Source organism: Lepidochelys olivacea (genome assembly GCF_965140295.1).
Source record: "Lepidochelys olivacea isolate rLepOli2 genome assembly, chromosome: 13".
Lineage (NCBI taxonomy): Eukaryota > Metazoa > Chordata > Testudines > Cheloniidae > Lepidochelys > Lepidochelys olivacea.
The window spans coordinates 11,732,697-11,751,809 of NC_140423.1; the positions used below are offsets into that span (position 1 = coordinate 11,732,697).

Sequence of the window (19,113 nt, forward strand, 5' to 3'; positions counted from 1 at the left end):
TACCCTCTACTGTAATGTCCTTGCTTTTCATCATTCCTCAGCCAGGCAACCTTCTTCCCTTTCAGAATAAAAGGATGTGTGAATGCTCATTTCCTTCCTAGCCAAGCTGCCAAAACCCTCTAATATACCTCTACCTGACCTGATCCTCCTCTCTTTTTTGTTACAGTCATCTCATCTCTTCCTGTCTACTCTTAAATGGGTTGTTTTGATCCATTCTTGAAAGACAGTTTGAGAGACATTCACTAAATACTTCCTCTTGCTTATATATGATCAGAAATGGCTTCATCTATGTGTATGTGATATTTTAGGAATCGCCCAAACTGGTAAGGGGTTCTGTCACTGCCTGCCCTGTAACTTTGGGGTGACTTAATGCTGTGCTGCTGTGGCTCAGATCCCTGATAACCAGTAGGTTGCCCACAAGCACAAAGTCTCACCCTGGCTTCCACCAGCTTAGTGACAGCAGGGCGACACCAACAGTCCTTCCAGTCCCAAGTCTCGCCTAATCCATCCTCCCCAACTTCTTAACTACCAGAGTCTCTGACTTTTTCCCTCTGGTTCATCACCCCCGAAAGTATGAAACCAGCCACCCAGTTATCAGCTCACTTTGGTGCACATATACTCCATACGGGTTGCACAACAGAGATCTGCTTCGGGTAAAAAATTCAAAGATGAAATAATAAGGGAGAACAAACATACAAGTTACACAGTAAACAAACACAAAATGCAACTTCTGGCATTTACACTTGTATGGTAGATAAAATTCCTTTTCTATTACAAGTTACCTATTGCCTTTAAACAGTTTCCCAGCATACCCCATAACTGCAGGGGGGATCCAGAGTTTCACAGGCAGCCTCCTATCTAGAGGCTGGCTTTCAGTTTCTGGATGAAGGCCTCAGTTTCAAGCTTCCTTTCTAAAAGTAGTGCTGCCCCATGCCCCACTCTCCTCCATGTTAAATTGTTTTAGGATAGTGAAATAGGACATGATCCAGGGTTCCTTGCCAACAGAGATGATCAGAGGTCTGTCCAGAGAATGGAAACAGATACATGTATGCTTCTGCTGGAAACAGTAATACTGCCTCTAAATCTATACTCACAGCTTATCTGAAAGGTTTTGCTGAAGTTAATTCTAGACCTTTTTTGCAAAGGTAAATAATTCCTCTCATGTTTCTATGCATTTCATTGTGGGGGTTTTTTTTTTTTGTTTTTTTTTAAATCTCTCCGTATAAATAATTGTAGTGTTAATACTCCTTTAAAATGAAGCCCAGAAAAGGAAACTAAGGACCTGTATACACTATGCTGGTGAGGGATACTAGAGGGATGTGTTTTGTAGAGCACTCTAATGTGTTGTGCTCTAGCTGCCCTGTGTAGAGCCTGATGGTGTGCTCTAAAAAAGTACCTGGTTCATGTTGTCCCGCTTTACACAGGACTACATTAATGTGAACTAGTTATCTTTCAGAGTGCATCATCAGGGGCTACACAGGGCAGTTAAAGGGCAGCCTCTTAGAGCTCTTTACAGATCACATCCATCTGGTGCACTTTGCCAAGCTGTGTAGACAAGCCCTAAATGTGCCCCCAATCCCTTTACTTTATACAGCCCAGGTTCAAGTATTGTCCGCTGCGCTCAGAGCTGCTCAGTTTGATTCCATCAATGATTATGAGACCAAACACACAGAAGAGAGCAATGGCAAACTTCAGAATGAATTGTCCACTTTTGAAGCCAGCCATGCCACTGTGGAGAAGAACAGTTTGTCCTCTTCATCATTCCAGGACGATGTGAGCAACCAATCCACGACCAGTATACTGAAAAGCAAAGTAAGTATATACTCATCCTCTGGATAGACGAGTAAGCTTTTAAGGTACAGACAGTGTCTACCTCTGTTTGCACAGCACTTAGCACAGCAGTGCCCTGTTCTTGACTGGGGGCCCTAGACACTACTGTAGTATAATTTATTATATCCCACTTATAATATAAAACAAAATTTAAAGTTTTTCAAGAAGCTTATTTCTATTTAGGTTCAGGTGAGCCAGGAAATAGACCGCTTTAAGTGGCCTTACAGGATCTTCATAGAAAACAAACCTAGAAAAATCTTTCCTGTTTCTGAAGCAAATAGAAGTCATTTGTCCCCAGACAAGGGACTAAATCAACCAGTGACAACACACATCCTTCCTGATTGCCATTTTACAATATTCTTAATGTGCATGTAGGCTAATAGGAAAACTTTTTCACAGTGCTTATAATTTTGTCTTTATGATAGAGCTAATCATAAGAAGATACTAAAACCCTGCTTGTCCGCTAAAATAACACATTCAATGCTACCACATGTTTTGTAACTACAACTTGATGTTCGCCTTTAATTCCTCCGCAATACAGGAGTAAATATTTTAATCACCAGCTTTTTATTAGGAATTCAGAAGGGGGTGTACTTCACAAATTAACACATTGATCTTGGATTGGAGTTCACCAGAACAGTTTCTTCACTGGTCTGTGGGAAAATAAAAGCAATATCTTGAGGGGAAATACAGGAGAAGTAGAGTTTCCGGGACTGTACTCCAAAATGAATAAAACTTTTATCAGTGTGTTATTTTTTCTGAAGCAAATATATTGAGCTGCTTTGTCAACATCTGCTACATTTGCAGAGAGAGTAGAACCTTTAGAGAATAAATAAGAAACTACCTTCCAGTATCTGAAGGATGTTGGGTTCATTGCAATTAAAATTAATAATTTATATACCTTTTGAAGTATTGAAAATATTCATTAGTTGCTCCATCTGAACATGGTTCTGAATTCAGAGTGTGAGCATGAAGGCAGAGGAGTTATTTCAACATTGACCTTTTTACTGAAATCAAAATATTCTGGCTAGTGTCCCATGGACATTTTAACAATCCTAAAATTTGGTTAAAGAAAGTCCTTTGGGGTAATATTTGTTTCGTTGCCATAGTGGGTCAATAACTAGATGTGCAGTATCTGTTAATCATAGTGATTGTTCTTGATCTGACTTGCTATTCGTGAAACTGAAAACTGATCCTTTCTTTATTAAGACATTGCATAGAATTCATTTTGTTGTGGTTGATTCTTATACGGCCAAATTCTGCTTGCCTTACTCACATAAGTAACCATCTTGACTTGGCTACTTACATGAGTGGTGTGAGCATGATTTGGCCCTCAAAGATCCGCTCTGTGTCTGAGTTGTGTTGCTCTTCAGTGTAATGCTTTGAGATATACTAAACAGTAGTTCTATAATGAAAGAAAAACTAACTATTTTAATCATAAATACTACATCCTTTTACAGGAGTCAGAGGAACAACACTATGGGACCACTGAATTTTTAAAGAAAGAAGAACATCATATTCCACCCATTGAAGATGATAAATCGAAATTACAGGTGATTTAAAATATTAATTCATGAGGCTTTACCCTCAACTCTGTGGCGTTTACAAATTATCACTTTACAGAAAAAGAAACACCTGTCCAATCAATTCCAAAATTTCAGAAAATGTTCTAGGCGTTAAGGAGTAGAACTCTATTGATTTTGATAAAATAATTAATGGAAATCCAGGCTTTTCCAGTCAGGTCCACAGAGTGCATATTTGGTGCTGCAAACAGAGGGATCTCTCTCTGGTGTCCCCAGCTGCTGCCTACATATCGCAGGCAGCAGCTTAATATGCTGCTCTCACTGTGTGTACAGATTGACCTACAAGCTACAATTTTGTTTTTAAACTGCCAGAGAAGTTTATATAAACAGAACTGCATTGGAAAATCTAGCTGTTAGATCTAGCTGCATAAAATAACTTGATGCAGCACCCAAAATGATGATTATCAGTAATAAAAATCGACCTTTGCTGTCTTCCTGATTTGATACATAGACTGTTGCCTACTGCTTTGTCTAAACCGGATGACAAGCCACCCACGGTAGTGACTTGTGCTGTAGTTTGTTGCGCTAGCCTGATGTAGGGCGTGGAGTGTTCAGTCATTTGTTGTTCTGTCCTGGCACGTGCCCCTTGTGCACCTGCCACCTGGTTAGAGGCAAGAGAGAATGCTGTACTAGAGCAGCTGTCTTTCCGTACCGATAATATCGTCCTCTTTTTTAAATTTATTAATGTTAATAATTTACTATCTTTATCTGTAGGATATCATACCTCAACCTTTATTAGACCAGTACTTGTCAATGACTGACCCCGCTCGAGCCCAGACTGTTGACACTGAAATAGCAAAACACTGTGCATATAGTCTCCCAGGGGTGGCCTTAACTCTGGGCCGGCAGAACTGGCATTGTTTGAAAGATACGTATGAGACCTTGGCAGCAGATGTACAGGTAAAACTGCATTTTCAAATAAGCATTCAGAATTCTAAGCAAATTATACAAATTAGAAATATAAGCAAACTATGCTGTAGTTTACAAGAAGTAATATCTAAAATTGACCGTGAATAAAATTTTATGATAAATCTGGAATGTTGTGTTGGATGCACTTTATTTTTTTTATTTAAGAAAGGAGACTTTATAAATGACACACGTGCTACGCAGCACCTGGTTTTCGTGAAATGAATTATGCTTTTTCTGCTCGTACCCTTCAAAATATAAGTGTACTTCTATTTAAGAGTTGCTCAAGAATATAGTGTTTAATCTAGATTGTTTTTTCTTAACTATGGACAGTGGAAGGTCCGTCGGACGCTAGCTTTTTCCATACACGAGCTGGCTGTTATTCTAGGGGATCAACTAACAGCAGCTGATCTGGTGCCGATCTTCAATGGATTCTTAAAAGATCTGGATGAAGTGCGCATTGGAGTTCTTAAACATCTCTATGACTTCCTTAAGGTAGGAGATTATATAGCAGTTTAAATTTCTGCTTTAATTTTATTAGGCACGTGCAAACCTCCATTTTTTTCATGCAGCAATTGCCTCAAAAGCTTTTTTGTGGATTCAAATGTATAACGTAATTGTTTTTTGGGTTTGGGATTCTTTGCAGAGAAGTTAAGTTTTTAATTTAATTTATTTTTAATTAAAGATCTTCCACTTTCCCCTCTGACTTTGTTTGCTTGCTTTTGTAAACTGTTATAGTGGAATTGGTGTTCAGAGCAATCTAAGTGGCCTACGATTAATTGAGGAATGAAAAAAGGGTATCAGGTCATCAAGTCCATCCTCAGGGTCCATTGCAAGAAGTGCCGAAGTAGCCCTTGGCATACGTAGCTACCCCAACTGGGTGTGCATTACTTTCAGAATCTGGGCTTTAGTTTTCTGGAGGAAAAAGCAGATTCCCTGTGAACTGTAATCTGATTTTAAGAGTTCTTTCTATCAGGAAAATACAGATAAACAGGAGTGACAGGAGTGTTAAAGAATAGAAGAATAACCCTGAAAGAAGTGAAAAGTGTTTTATAAAGCTTCAAACTGTAGTTTCAAACTGCTGGATTCATCAGTTGTATTTACTAATCAGTTGTTTGTGAACAACATTTCCTGTAGTTGCTTCATGCAGACAAAAGGCGCGAATACCTTTACCAGCTTCAAGAATTTGTCGTGACTGATAACAGCAGGAATTGGAGGTTTCGTTACGAGCTGGCAGAGTAAGTAAAACTTGTTAATGTGTGGTTCCATTACCTTTCATGGTAATGTTCAGAATTGTAACACACCCTGAATGTGAGCAAATGGCAGTAGCTTTCCATTTAAGGGGACATGGAGACTATTTTTAGGTTAAAATTTGAACTACATTAAGGCCAGAAAATCTTGTACAGTAGCAACAATTTTAGGTTACGCCATATTGTCCCACCAGTGAGCCTTAGCCCAACCTTTAGGGATCATCTGTTAGACAAGAGGATAGAGCAATATCCATTATCATTCACCTCTGCTAAGGTGCCAGTTATAGTGATGGACTTGTGATGTGGACTCTGTCCATTAGGATCTGTACCACCAACTTATTTCACATAGGTCCCTATCTCGCTGAACCATGATCTGACAGCATTTCTCATTGTTGGCAAATAGTAGGGTTACTCACTACTTCCATATAGTTAAATATGAGTAGGGAGGTAATTTTACACCTGTATATAGCATTGGTAGACATTTTAGAGTATTGCTTAAAGTCTAGTGTCCACAATTTAAAAAGAATGCTGAAAATTAGAGTGGGTGCAGAAAAGAGCCACAAAAGTGACTCAAGGGCTAACGAAAATGCATTTACAGTGAGAGACTTAGGGTTCAATCTGTTTAAATTATTAAAAAGAAGATTGAGAGGTGACTTGTCCCCAGAGTAAAAGTATCTTCACAAAGAGAAAATGCCAGGTAATAAAGGACCGTTTGATCAAGTGAGAAGGACATAGCAAGAACAGGTGCCTAGATGCTGAAGCTAAACAAATTCAAATTAGAAATAAGACGCACATTTTTAACAGTGAGGGTGATTAACTATTGCAGCAAGCAACCAAGGCAAATGGTGGATTCTTTCTCTTTTGATGCCTTTGAGTCAAGGCTAGATGCCCTTCTGGAAGATATTATTTATTAATCATGTTTTCTATGGTAGGGCCAGCCAAGAATGGTCCCTTTTGCAATAGACCTATATAGAGCAGCAGGCGGAGTCAAATGCAGGTTTTTGGGCTTGATAGAGAAGTAACTGAGTGAAACTTAATGGCCTATTGTGTATAGGAAGTCAGACTAGATTGTCAAAGGTTCCCTTACAGTCTTAAAATCTATAAAACTCCGGCAGATTATATTAATGCTCATTCAGTTGTATGTCTGATCCTATTCAGTTGTGGTGCTTATGTATAAATCAACAAAATGTGTATGGCATTGGTTTTTCCATCGTACAATTAGTTGACTCATTTTGGTGTTTTCACCCAAGTGGGAGTAGAATGGGGATGAACTAGGGACTGGTAATGGTTCTAGTAATGGTGGCTTGTTTCAGTATGATTTAGGATCTAAATGGCTAGCCAGTTGACATACACATTCCTGGATTGATGTTTCAAGCTACTTAAACTCTTTTCATAAAGCATTTTAATGCATACAATTAAAATACTTTCCTTCACAGTAATCTTAATTCAGTATGCTTTATTTGGTCTGTTGAGGTTTTAACCCCCATACTGGACTGCTGGTGTAATGTTATCCTTGTATTATAAACCCAGTGAAGAAAACTGCAGTGAATGTTGTGTAAGTTCCCTGACATCTAGTGGGAGAACTTTGTAACGTCGGTATGATTTTTTTTGCTGTAATTGGCAGAATATCACCAGCTGCTTGTTGTTGTTATGGCTGTGATATGTTATGTTCAGTTTCCTACAGATGATGCAACTTAAGTAGGCGATCTTTACGTATTCACTGCAGTAATTCAAATATTTCTCATCTTAACTTCCTAAGAGTATGTGTGATTATGTTCTGCAGTTAAGAAGAAATTTCCCATCATAGCATAAAAATTTCAAAATTCCTTAACATTTTCATCTAAGAATAATAAATTTTAAAGTATTAGTGAAGAAGGGATGAGGGGGAAAGTAAGATAAGGAATTTGAGAATCCCTAAGTAACTTACTTTGCAGTTTCTGATAATTCCCTTATACACCTGCAATTTATGTGAAATCTCATCACTGAAGCTGCATTTTTATACATTTAACTTTATTGAAATGTAGTAGTTCATGTATAAATTTTAGTCTGGTTGGGAGACTAAACAGAATCCCCAAGCTTTGCATAATAAAAAATGATTGTTCTCCCAGATTTTCAACAACTTTGTTCATGAAACCAAAATGATTTTCCTCCATCTTCAGCAGGAAGGCCATAAAGAAAAAGAGAGGAATGTTTTGACTCAATGATCCCTTGTGTTTCAGACAGCTGATCCTGATATTAGAACTCTACAACCCCAATGATGTATATGACTACTTAAGGCACATTGCGTTAACTCTCTGCTCCGATAAAGTATCAGAAGTCAGGTGGATCTCCTTCAAACTGGTAAAGGATTTTACTTTTTCTTGCAAAAAAGATTTATGAAAAATGTATTTAATAGCAACACATTGACTTGAAAAGTTTATTGAAATTATATGGTAACAACAGATATTAGGAACACAAATATGTTTCAACTAGATCTGGTCAAAAAATGAAGAGACAGTTTTTCATGAAGTATTGTGAAGTAGTTTCTGTGCTCCAAATGGTTTTGGGTTTTTTTGTTTTTTAATTTCAGTTGTCAAGAAATGACTGCAGGGAGGAAAAAGAGACGTTGAAAAGAAGAAAAAAAATCCCCAAAACGATAAATGAAAAATTTCAAAAAAAATCTGTTTTTGAAAAAAAAATTGAAATATTGTTTAAAATTTACAAATTTTGAAAAAAGTAGTTTTTTCATTTAAAAAAAATCTTGTTTCAAAAATAAATTGGACCAGCTTTAATTTCAACATCTTCCATGTATGCTCAATTTTTTTCTTGGCACAATACAATTATACATGCACTTTTGCAGAGACAAAAGTGGTGTGGAGAAAGTAAATAAGGAAGTGTTATTTACTCCTTCTCATAACACAAGAATTAGGGGTCACCAAATGAAATTAATATGCAGCAGGTTTAAAAGAAACTAAAGGAAGTATTTCTTCACACAACGCACGGTCAACCTGTGGAACTTTTTGCCAGAGGATGTTGTGAGGGCCAGAACTATAATAGGGTTCAAAAAATAACTAGATAAATTCATGGAGGATAGGTCCATCAATGGCTATTAGCCAGGATGGGCAGGGATGGTGTCCCTCGCCTCTGTTTGCCAGAAGGTGGGAATGAGTGACAGGGAATGGATCACTTGATGTTTACCTTTTCTGTTCATTCCCTCTGGGGCACCTGGCACTGGCCACTGTCTGAAGACAGGATACTGGGCTAGATGGACCTTTGGTCTGACCAAGTATGGCCGTTCTTATGACAAAAGATGAAGTTCTGGCCCCACCTGAAGTCAGTAACAAAACTCCAATTGACTTCAATGAGGTTGGGATTTCATGCAAACTTTTTCAGGTGCATTTTTGCAAAGGCAAAATCAGAGGCTCCCGAGCAACATAGCTTAAAAAATTCTCGCTCACAGTCTGTTACATTAGAACTCTGTTTGTGTTTTTTAAATTGTGGCTCAATAAAAGTTTACAGAATGGGCTGGGCATTGGGTATATTGAGTAAATACTAATTTTACAAATCTTTAAGCCTGCTAAATACATGGTTAACCAACAGAACTTTAAAAAAAAAAAAGACATATTTCAAGATAAAGGGGGAATTTTAATGTATGTACCCAGGTCTGTATGGACTTTTATTTTTAAACTTACTGATAAGAATATATATGTATAAAAGAGATTAAGGAAAACCTAGTTCTTTTTTTAAGTCCGCCTAACTCGTATGTACAGAACGACGGGAATACAAAATGAAATCCTGACTACTTACTATAATGTGATGTGCTGTAGCCCTGATAGCATGTAATGTTGCACATCGTGTGGTGGTGAAGTATTAAACTGCACTTGGAAGATGTGCCTGCTTTGAGGAGAAAGCTGAACTCTGAATTTCCCTCTTTTCTTCCTTTGTGTCATGGTGTTAATGGTAATTTTCTTTGTGAATGAACCACTTATGAGTAACTGCTGTTTTCTTTGTCTTCCTCAAAACTAACATTCTCATATGTAATCGTAACTATTTAGGAGATAGCAGCACCATTCTCTTGAATTTATTTCTAATGACTTATTTGAGCCCATTTTGTGTCAGACCTTTTCTGTTAAATATATATGCCTTCTGTAGAGAAGGACATGCTAGTAATCTGATACATGAAAAAGTAGACAAATGATCTTACTGTTCACTGTTCTTTCCTGTAAGTTGGTTTTATGCTAGAATATAGTTTTGTTTAACAGTATTTAGTAAGTAGACAACTTGTCTACATGCTGGCACCACAGACATCACAGGATCTGCTCTTTGCTGCTTTGGTCCTCCACGGAAAGGCGGTGGTGGTGTTGTTATTATTTAGTATTTATTATTAGCAAGGATATCGCTGAGAACACCACAAAGTGGTAGTGTAACATTTCTTTTAAAACCAGTGTTTGAGTGAGACCATAGCAAAGTAGACAGTTGGGTCAGTAAAGAAGCTTAAAAATGGCCTCTTCTCTCAACCTTTGCGTTTCAGGGCTGTGCTAAGTAAAGCTTTTGTCAAAACAAACAACACTATAGTTTAATGATCCCTATAGTTCTGCAGAGGTTTTGGCATTCTTAAGTAGTAGTCTTCAAGTAAAGTGATGCCACTTAAATGCTAGTCTAAATTCACAGTCTAAATCTGCCCTCTGATCTTTTCACAGGTTGTGGCAATACTACAGAAGTTCTATGCAAATAATGCAAGTGCGTTGGGATTAAATTTCATTAATGAGCTTGTAGCAAGGTTCCGTCATTGTTCCAAGTGGATTGGAAGACAAGCTTTTGCCTTCATTTGTCAGGTTAGATTGCCTTTTTACATGTATGGGTGTATCTACAAATTGAGAGGATTCATAATGCTGGCAGGAATGGCTTTCAGAATTGGTAAAGGAATATAGAGCCATTCACCTCCAGAGTATTTAAGAACTATTCCAAATCAGTAATGAGTGAAAGTCATTATCTTCTCAGGGTGGTTCAGTGGCTTGTGTGAACTGACATGTCCAAATCACAAAAGCAAACCTCAGAAGTAGCACCCTCCCTTGTCAGCAGTCTTGGCAACAAAGCAAAATATAGATGAGACTGAAAACAAGCTGTGTTTTGTGAAATCCACCTAGACTACTGGCAGGATCGTGCTTAGACAGGGACTATACAGTTCACGTGTGCTCTTTGAATTAGTGGTGGTTGCCGGGTGCCCAGAGTTGGTGGAGAACGGGTATGTCTCTAAAGTGACTAAACTTGTTTGCTACAGAGAGGAGGAGGAGGAGGAGGAGGAGTGGCCATTGACTGCCCTACTCTTCAGTTTGGTGGTCAATACTAGTCCATGAAAAGGCCATACATCATTTTCTTTTAGCCAGGGAAATTTATTCATACTAGTAGTTAGTTGTAAGGCAGTGGGAAGAGGAGAGGCAAAGCCAAGGTGTTAATGATTCCCAGAATAAAAATTGTAAGTAAGTCCACTGCCTTCCTTGGGCCAACTTTAAATGAATCCTGACATCCTAAATTCATATCTACACAGGGTAGAAGGACCAAATGATACTTATCCTTGAGTGAATCAATCAGATACTTTTCTTGTGGTGTCCTTCCAAAAACTTCCAGGGGAAGGAAGGGCCATTAAAAGAAAAAATATATTCAAGTAACCTCCCCTTGTAAATGTAAATTTAGGCTGCGTGTGTGGAACAATATACATGTGAGAGTTAAGAATACATCTGAAATAGACAGCCAGATAACTAACATTTTTTAAATACAAGCTAAACTTGAGGCAAGTTGGAAAGGAATCAGAGATGATTGTTTTTGTTAAAGATACACTGATTATTCGCCTTGCTTTATCTTCTGTTCTGCTCTTACCTCCACAGGCTGTAGTAGAAGAAGAGTGTATGCCTGTTGACCATTTTGTCGAGCACTTACTTCCCAGTCTTTTAAGTCTTGCTTCTGATCCTGTGCCAAACGTAAGGGTTCTGTTAGCCAAGGCTCTAAGGCAAACGCTGTTGGAGAAAGGTATGCTAAACTAATTCCTTTGATGTAAGAACTAATTTCTCATTAATTCCATCATTTCTGTAACACCGCAGCTTTTCACAAATTGGCTTGCTCAGCTGATAAAAAGAATGTTCAGATTTACGATATAATGATATAACAAAGGCAGAAACTAGTACACTATAATTTTGGGATCCTACATTTAAATTCAGCCTGTGCAGTGCTTGATATCAGTTAGTTTGCAAAAAGAACGCAGGCTTCTTTTTCCTTTCAAAAAGTTTTTTTTTTTCTGCTAGCATTAAAAGGCTACTGTATATCCTCTGTGGCTTGTCACCCTTTTGTGATTTTGACATAATACAACAGATGTGATATTCTATTCAGTGGAAGGCAGTTGAATGCTTATTTATAGTGGGAAAGTCGCATAGCGTGTTATATAAATTATTTAAGGCAGGAGTTCTCAAACTTCTTTGCACCGCGACTCCCTTTTGACAACAAAAAATTACTATATGACTGCAGGACAGGGGACCGAAGCCTGAGCCCACGTGAGTCCCACTGCCCCAGGGGGCAGGACAGAGCCAAAGCCCTGAGCCCCACCACCCCAGGTGGGAAAGGGGTTAAAGCCGAAGCCCAAAGGCTTCAGCCCCAGCCAGGGGCCCTGTAACCTGAGCCCAACCGTCCAGGGCTATATCCCTTGGGCTTCGGCCCTGGGCAGTGGGGTTTGGGCTTTGGCCCTGAGCCCCTGCAAGTCTAAGCGAGCCCTGGCGGCACCATTAAAATGTGGTTGTGACCCACAGTTTGAGAAGCACTGACTGAAGGCTAAGAAGAGACATCAGTAAATTATAGGTCCAAAGAGGAGATGCTTTTGAGAAATTCAGAGGATCAAAATAAATGAAAGGAATTGTAATCGGATGTTTAAAAGGTTCTGCACAAACTCCGTTTGCTATATTCATCAACTATTTCTCAATTCTAGAGAATGAATAGTATAACGGCCTTGTTTGCAAATATGGTCACTCATCCACTCCATATGCATATTCCTGTATTTGTTTTTCAAAACATCCAGGCCACCTCTGATATATGCCTTTTTATAAAGGGAGTCACCCTTCTCCATTCCTCACCAGAATCAGTTATGTCAATGGGAGTATTTTGATAATACTAAAAAAAAAAAAAAGAACATGGCAGCCTGCCAATTTTCCTTTCTTGCTGGTACGTTTCCACTTGGGGGCCAGCAAAAGCAAAGAACCACTTATAGAAATATTGAGTATTCAACATAGAGCTCTCCCTTTGCCAAGTCCTTAGCGAAAGAAATTAAGAAAAAAACACAGCCTTCTTTCTCAACTTCCGTGGACTTGCTTTAGCTTCCCCAGGGAAGCTAGCCTCAAAGTTAGACATACTTCTCTGGATGAGGGAAGACCCTAACACTAATCCCACCATGTCCATTGTATGATCTGCAACTTTAAATTTAAAAAAAAAAAAAAGCAAAGCTTCATTCCCTCTCTTCTGGCAAAGGGTAAGAATAATTTTGTGATGTGCCTGAAGTGTACAGTACAGCACAACTCTGAATAAAACTGTTTTTCCCCCCCCTCGCCTTTTTTCCCCCTTCTTGTTCTAGCTTATTTTAAAAGTGTTGGCAGCCCTCATCTAGAAGCTGTGGAAGAGACTGTTCTAGCTTTACAGTCGGACAGAGACCAAGATGTGTCTTTTTTTGCCACTGTAAAACCAAAACTGAACCATATGGACATGACTTCCCTTGAAAAACAAAACTAAACTGTTCATCTGCTACAAACCCTGAACATCACAATGGTGACACACTTCATGTTCTTGGAGGAACATGGAACCAAGCAATTTATTGCCTCCCTGGTCTGAGAGAAAAGGGCTTGTTGAAAATACCATTATCTTCATTCAGTGACCACTTTTGTATCTACAGCTGTGCATCAGATGGGATGACTACATTCAAACGTTTGTTCTTTTCCTTGTAAACATGGATTGTAACTCATCTCTACAAAAGGTCCAGTGTTGTAAATATCCTCTTACGAAGTTGCACACATACAGCATTTCAGTATCCTCCGTTACAGTAATATATTTTTAAATACTGTATTTTAAAAAAATCCAGTCATAAAGCAGTTTGCTAGAAACCCCTCTAAGCTTGTAAGTTTAAAAACCTGAAGTTAGTAAGCTTGTGTGTAGATGCTTTACCCCATTTTATTGTGGTTTTTATATTTTTTGTTTATAGTACTGCATTTTATTATTTACCTGAAAAAATGTATATATGTGAATAGCTCCTGAAACTTGGCAAAAGAATTCAAAAAATTTGAATCCCACACCAGTGAGACTCATCTAAGCCATTTTACGTTATACAACACAGGTGGTTTGTTGGAACTAAAGCATGGCTTACTTCTACTTTTAACGTACATGTGATGTTTTTTAAAATCAGGGCTTGACTTTCTCTGTATATTGGGGCAGTTTTTATTACTTTGTCTTTTGTAAACTGTATTATTATTATTTAACACTTTTTCTCACTTCCTGCTGTTAATCCTTGGTCTCCTTTTCTCACTGCTAGTACTGATGGGTGTGTAATATACATGGACTGTTAACTTCCCAAACTGGAAATTGCTAATTCTGCCCTAGCAAAGTTCATTTCATTCAAGGCACTCAAAGGTCACAGATTAGAGGTTACTTCTTATTGCAGAGACTTCATGTATAAATGCTCTGCAAAGTGTGTAAGTAGGGATGCATGTGTATGGGAGTGCATCACATATGTACACGCACACACACCTGTGACTTGAAAAACACTGTATCTGGTTCAGCATTCAGATCCCTGGGAATCTGTCTCTCTGTACTGTAATGACAGAAAAATTCTTATGTTGTAGTCTCTGTATGTTTCCATATAGTGCAGATTTCCAGAGTACAAAAGTTGACCTATTTTACTTTACAGATTCGGTTTGTAGTCTTGTAGCTGTTGTCATGATTCTTTGGATTGGATGTAAACAAAAAATGAAATGTGAAAAACCAAGATTACATTACAGTATATTGGATTCTTCTCATATCTAAACAGGAACTTCGGTAGAAAAAAGTAGGATGAAATCCTCTTCACTAAACCTGGCAGTTTTGCAAAATAGTCACTTAAGCTAAAGAACTGACTCTCTTTGTTGGGCCCTGCTTATTTCAGCTCTGCCTTCCCGTGTACAAAGACTTGAACTAACATAGGACCTGATCCAAAACCTATTGAAGACAATGGGCTTTGACTCAGAACAGCAGCCTTGCAGTATATATACTGCATTATGGGGAAATGGATCTCATTTAATGACAAGTAAATTACTGTGTCCAGCATTTTCTTAATGTGTAAACAGACCAGTAAAAGAATAGTTCCTTCCACTTTATTTCATTGTTATAACATGAATTACTTATATTGTCTGGAAGTTAAAAATACTCCTCTCTTAAAACTGGATTGTCATCCTCATAGCAAGTAGCTTTCCCAGCCTGATATGTGTATGTTTTTGAGTGTTTAATTTTGTATAAATATTTACCAAACTAGTTTTGCATTATAATGTATAGTATTTGTAATAAATCGTTTGCTTGCAAGACCATAAGATGCTTTTAGAAACTATAGGCGGAAATATATTGTTGCTATTTCAGAAAACAGTTTAAAATCTGTAAATTCCACAATTTCCACCCTTAATTTTTTTATATAATTTAAAACAAATGCCTCTTCAATGCAAACCAATTTTTTATGACTGCAGTTTCTCAGCAAAAAAAATGCAAGTTAGTTTTTTTGTAGTTTTAATATCTTTTTCTAATGCTAACATTATACTAATATTTTTTAAACAGTTCAAATTTTCTAAGATTGTTCTAACCAGGTTTTATTTTTGTTGACTATTAACAGGTCGTTAAATTTCTCAGCACTGATCATAAAGTTTTTAAGTGTACATAGATATGTTTTAAACGTACTGTATATAAACTGGTTACTTTGAACATTAATACAACCCAGCTTTCTGTTTCCGTAATCATCTTAAAAAGTTACCTTGTCCTGCAATAACTTACTGGAAAATACAAACTTCTGTGTGTTTATGGAAAGTTGGGATAGTTTTTCGTGATGGTATTCTTAGACTCACTTGTAAACCATAAACTAAGGTCACTAAATGCCATAACAAAAATTTATGTTAAATCTTTTTTTGGCACCTTTCTAACTCCAGAAATTCACGTCCATTTTAAATTATGTGATTTCTGGGTTGTGTTTTTTTTTTTTAGTTGAATTTTTAAAAGCTCTTTAAAACTCGATAGTTGCATGCACTAGAGGGGACAACAGATCTTCCTTTAACTTCAGACAACATGCAGTTCTATTAAACTGGCTCACTTTTTCCAAGGTGTGCATTTTGTTTTCATTTTATACTGGAAATATGACTTCAGCATGACTAAAGACTGCACTTTACCACTCACACTAGACAGATGGTTGCAATGAAGATTAAAGCTGTGTATTCACCTGCAATTCTCTGGGCTGTTTAAATTATGCAAAAACTGTATTTTGAAAGCCAAATGGAGCAAAGTGAGGTAGTCAATCCACTTTTGCAAAAGCAGCAAGAATATCACTCTAAAACACTTTTGGCTAAGGGATATGAGAATAACATTAGTGGTGCAATATTGCTTGGATGCTGTAGAAAATTATCAGGCACTTGTAATCCAAAGCATGTTAGTCATGTTGCTTAGAATTCAGACTCACTGTATCCACTATATATGATACACTCTTGGCAACTAACAGGATTCTGCCCTAGTGGCAGCTGTCATCTATAAACAGTGTTGTTTAGAGCCCAAATAAGTGGAGACACTCTGGAAGTGCCACTGATTTGCCAGAATATAGAAGCTATGTAACTTTCTATTGTATTTATCTCAATAAATCTCATGACTGTTTTATGAAATGTCTGTGGTAATTGACTCCTGTCATAAATAGCATATACAATTTGTTTTCTTCACCTGCTTAAAATACAAGTTCAGTACTTGGGGTTATAAAGTGGTAATTACGTGGTTAAAAATAAACCACGAACAGCTATCGACTAACAAGGAAAACAGGAATATAAAATACCCTAGTGCATGCGTGCAACATGGCAAAGTTAATGTTGCTGTAGGAGCCTTAATAATGGAATTTCCTCACTTTTCTGTGCTTGGTTTCTTAATGTTGCATCAGTGCTAAGTTTTCCATATAAGAGACTAGGGGCCTGGGAGCGTGGGGAAGGAAAAAGGATGTCACAGGGTCCATTCACTGCTAGGGGCACCTCCTCCTGGCCCATCTGGGGTTTAGCTCCTTCCACGTGCTGCCCCCTCCTCTGGTGGTCCCTCAGCCCAGCTTCTATCACCCTGCAGCCCCTCTTGCTCCAGGAACTGCACCTGCCTCTCTGTGACTTGGCCTTCTGGCCAGGTCACTGTGTGTGTTTCCCTCTTCAAGGGCATCAAAGTTTTTCCTCAGTGCCAGTCTCAGGCAGTCTTCCCATTCATTCCCCCATGCTGCCACTTCCTCTGTGGCTGGCAGAGGAACCTGGGCCTGCCCTCTATTCTGGGTTCCAGCTCAGGGACCCTCTAATGAGCAGCCAAGGTCTGTTCTCTCCTGGACCTTCCTATCTTTCCCTGAGCCCAGGCACTTCCTGTTCTGATCCACCTGAGCCTCATCCTGCTTCCTGGCTCCTCCTCCAGGTGCAGCTTGGGGAGTTAATTGGCCCACCTAGCCACCTTAACCCTTCCAGGGCCTGTGGGGGTGGATACCCCATCACAGGGGGGATGCTGGTTATTAATTTTCACCCATCTCTGTGCTGCTCTCTGCCTCTCAAGGTCTGTCATCCTTTCTCCTCTTTTTCACCTCCCCTAGATCCCTCTACCTTCTCATAAATGAGTTGAGAAGTCCTATACTTCTCCCTAGCTCTTACTTACCTCTCCTGACTCCAACCACCTCTGTACCTGTCTCCCCTTCTCAAGGTGCTCTCCTGCACTGCTTCCCCAGCTCTTCCCTGGATTTGTACGCACAGTTCCCTTTTGTCCTCTTTTGGGTTCCTCACCTAATGTGCTCCTATGCCCAGCCTCAAGGTCCCTCTGTGACTATTCCCCACTCCTGCCTTCACCAAAGAGCAACTCTTCTTCCCTTCTCCTCCTTCACATTCCTCCACATGATCATAAATGATAAATCTCAACATGTCACCCCCACCCTCTCGGAGGAAGGAGGAAACGAAGCTGTGGCTGGGACTCCTCCCCAGCTGTCTCAACTGCTGCCCTTTGAGGTTCCGGCCTTCGTTCTGTTCTGAGCAGGAAGGACCCCAGTCCTGCGGAGCAGAGACTTGGGGCTTGTCTACGCTGGCACGTTTTTGCACTGTAAAGCAGCTTTTTGCACTCAAACTGCGGAGGTGTACACACTGCCCAGCCACTTTGTGTGCAGAAAAACCACCTCGCCGGGAGTCCTAAGGCTATTTGCACAGAGGCTCCGGCACTCTGTTGCCAGTGTAGACACTTGATTGCTTTCTGCGCTGTAATTGGCCTCCAGAGTCATCCCATAATGCCTCAAGTGACCGCTCTGCTCATTGTTTTGAACTCGGCTGCCCTGGAGACATGCGCCCCAAGCCCCCCTTTCAAAGCACCTTTTCTGACAACCCTTGTGTGCTGTGCTGATCCGCTCCGGGACACAAAGCAGACCATTAATGTGGAGTGTTTGTGCTGTGTGTGCGTGCGTGTGTGCTTCCTGCCACTGTACTTACAAGACCGCATGCTGACGTACTGTGTCCCCCAAAACACACCCCCCCCCTTCAGTTGAAAAGCAGCTGGCAAGGTTGTAGGATGCCCATGGAACAATGGGATGGGGAAACCTGCATCATGCACTGCTGTGCCTGCCCCATGAGGCATTGCAAACCCTTCCCAAAGCACCCTCCAGCCAGCTGCACAGTGGGATAGTTACCATAATGCACTGCTGTCTTTGCCATTGCAAGAGCTGCTAAGGTGAAGAAGCTCCAGCATCACAAGGAGCACAGTGTGGACACGCAACAGCCGTTTAATTCCAGCGTTTTAATAAAAGTGGTATACCTTGTGGCACAGAAACTTGCTAGTGTAGACATACCCTTAGATGCAGCCTTCACCCTGCTCCCTAGTGAACATCTTCGTACAAAAAGAAGGAAAAGAGTTGGCTGAGTTACGGCTTCCAGCAGGCTCATTCCCTTTCCCCTTCCTTGGCTGCCCTCCAGCCAACTAAAAGCTCTTGTCACCCTTGGTGAAAGTTGAGGGGGTCGAGACTGAGCAAACAGGCCCCCCTTTAAAATCACTGCATGTGCGCTGATAGCTCCTCTGAACGTATGTACTACGATGACACACCCATGCCACTGTGATTGCTACATGACATCATACTTAAGCTGCCTACCTAGCTATTATGTCACATGTATGGTGTACATCTGAGCCACATCCTTCATGCTGCCCAGATGTACTATGACATGCTAATGCTGCCCAGGTAACTTCACCTGGAGGGCGTTTAAGAGCAACGGCCATTGGCAGGAGGAGGGAGTGGCCACCACCAGGTCCAACCACAACCTTTAGGTAGTACT

The 19,113-nt window shown here is 39.6% G+C and overlaps 1 protein-coding gene across 3 annotated transcripts in view; it reads left to right on the forward strand.

The window, feature by feature from the left end:
* LOC311529573 (serine/threonine-protein phosphatase 4 regulatory subunit 1-like) overlaps nucleotides 1-16,461 on the forward strand; it is a gene marked incomplete at its 5' end in the record, with an annotated part of 40,510 nt that extends 24,049 nt beyond the window's left edge. For all 3 annotated transcript variants that reach the window (XM_084645599.1, XM_084645600.1, XM_084645601.1), the window contains 9 exons: nucleotides 1,595-1,812; nucleotides 3,291-3,383; nucleotides 4,128-4,313; nucleotides 4,653-4,814; nucleotides 5,457-5,557; nucleotides 7,789-7,909; nucleotides 10,249-10,383; nucleotides 11,434-11,575; nucleotides 13,161-16,461. In XM_084645599.1, coding sequence (XP_084501725.1) covers nucleotides 1,595-1,812; nucleotides 3,291-3,383; nucleotides 4,128-4,313; nucleotides 4,653-4,814; nucleotides 5,457-5,557; nucleotides 7,789-7,909; nucleotides 10,249-10,383; nucleotides 11,434-11,575; nucleotides 13,161-13,315 — 1,313 coding nt within the window. In that variant the 3' untranslated portion in view covers nucleotides 13,316-16,461. The remainder of the gene's footprint in view (nucleotides 1-1,594; nucleotides 1,813-3,290; nucleotides 3,384-4,127; nucleotides 4,314-4,652; nucleotides 4,815-5,456; nucleotides 5,558-7,788; nucleotides 7,910-10,248; nucleotides 10,384-11,433; nucleotides 11,576-13,160) is intronic.
* Between the last annotated feature and the right edge of the window lie 2,652 nt (nucleotides 16,462-19,113).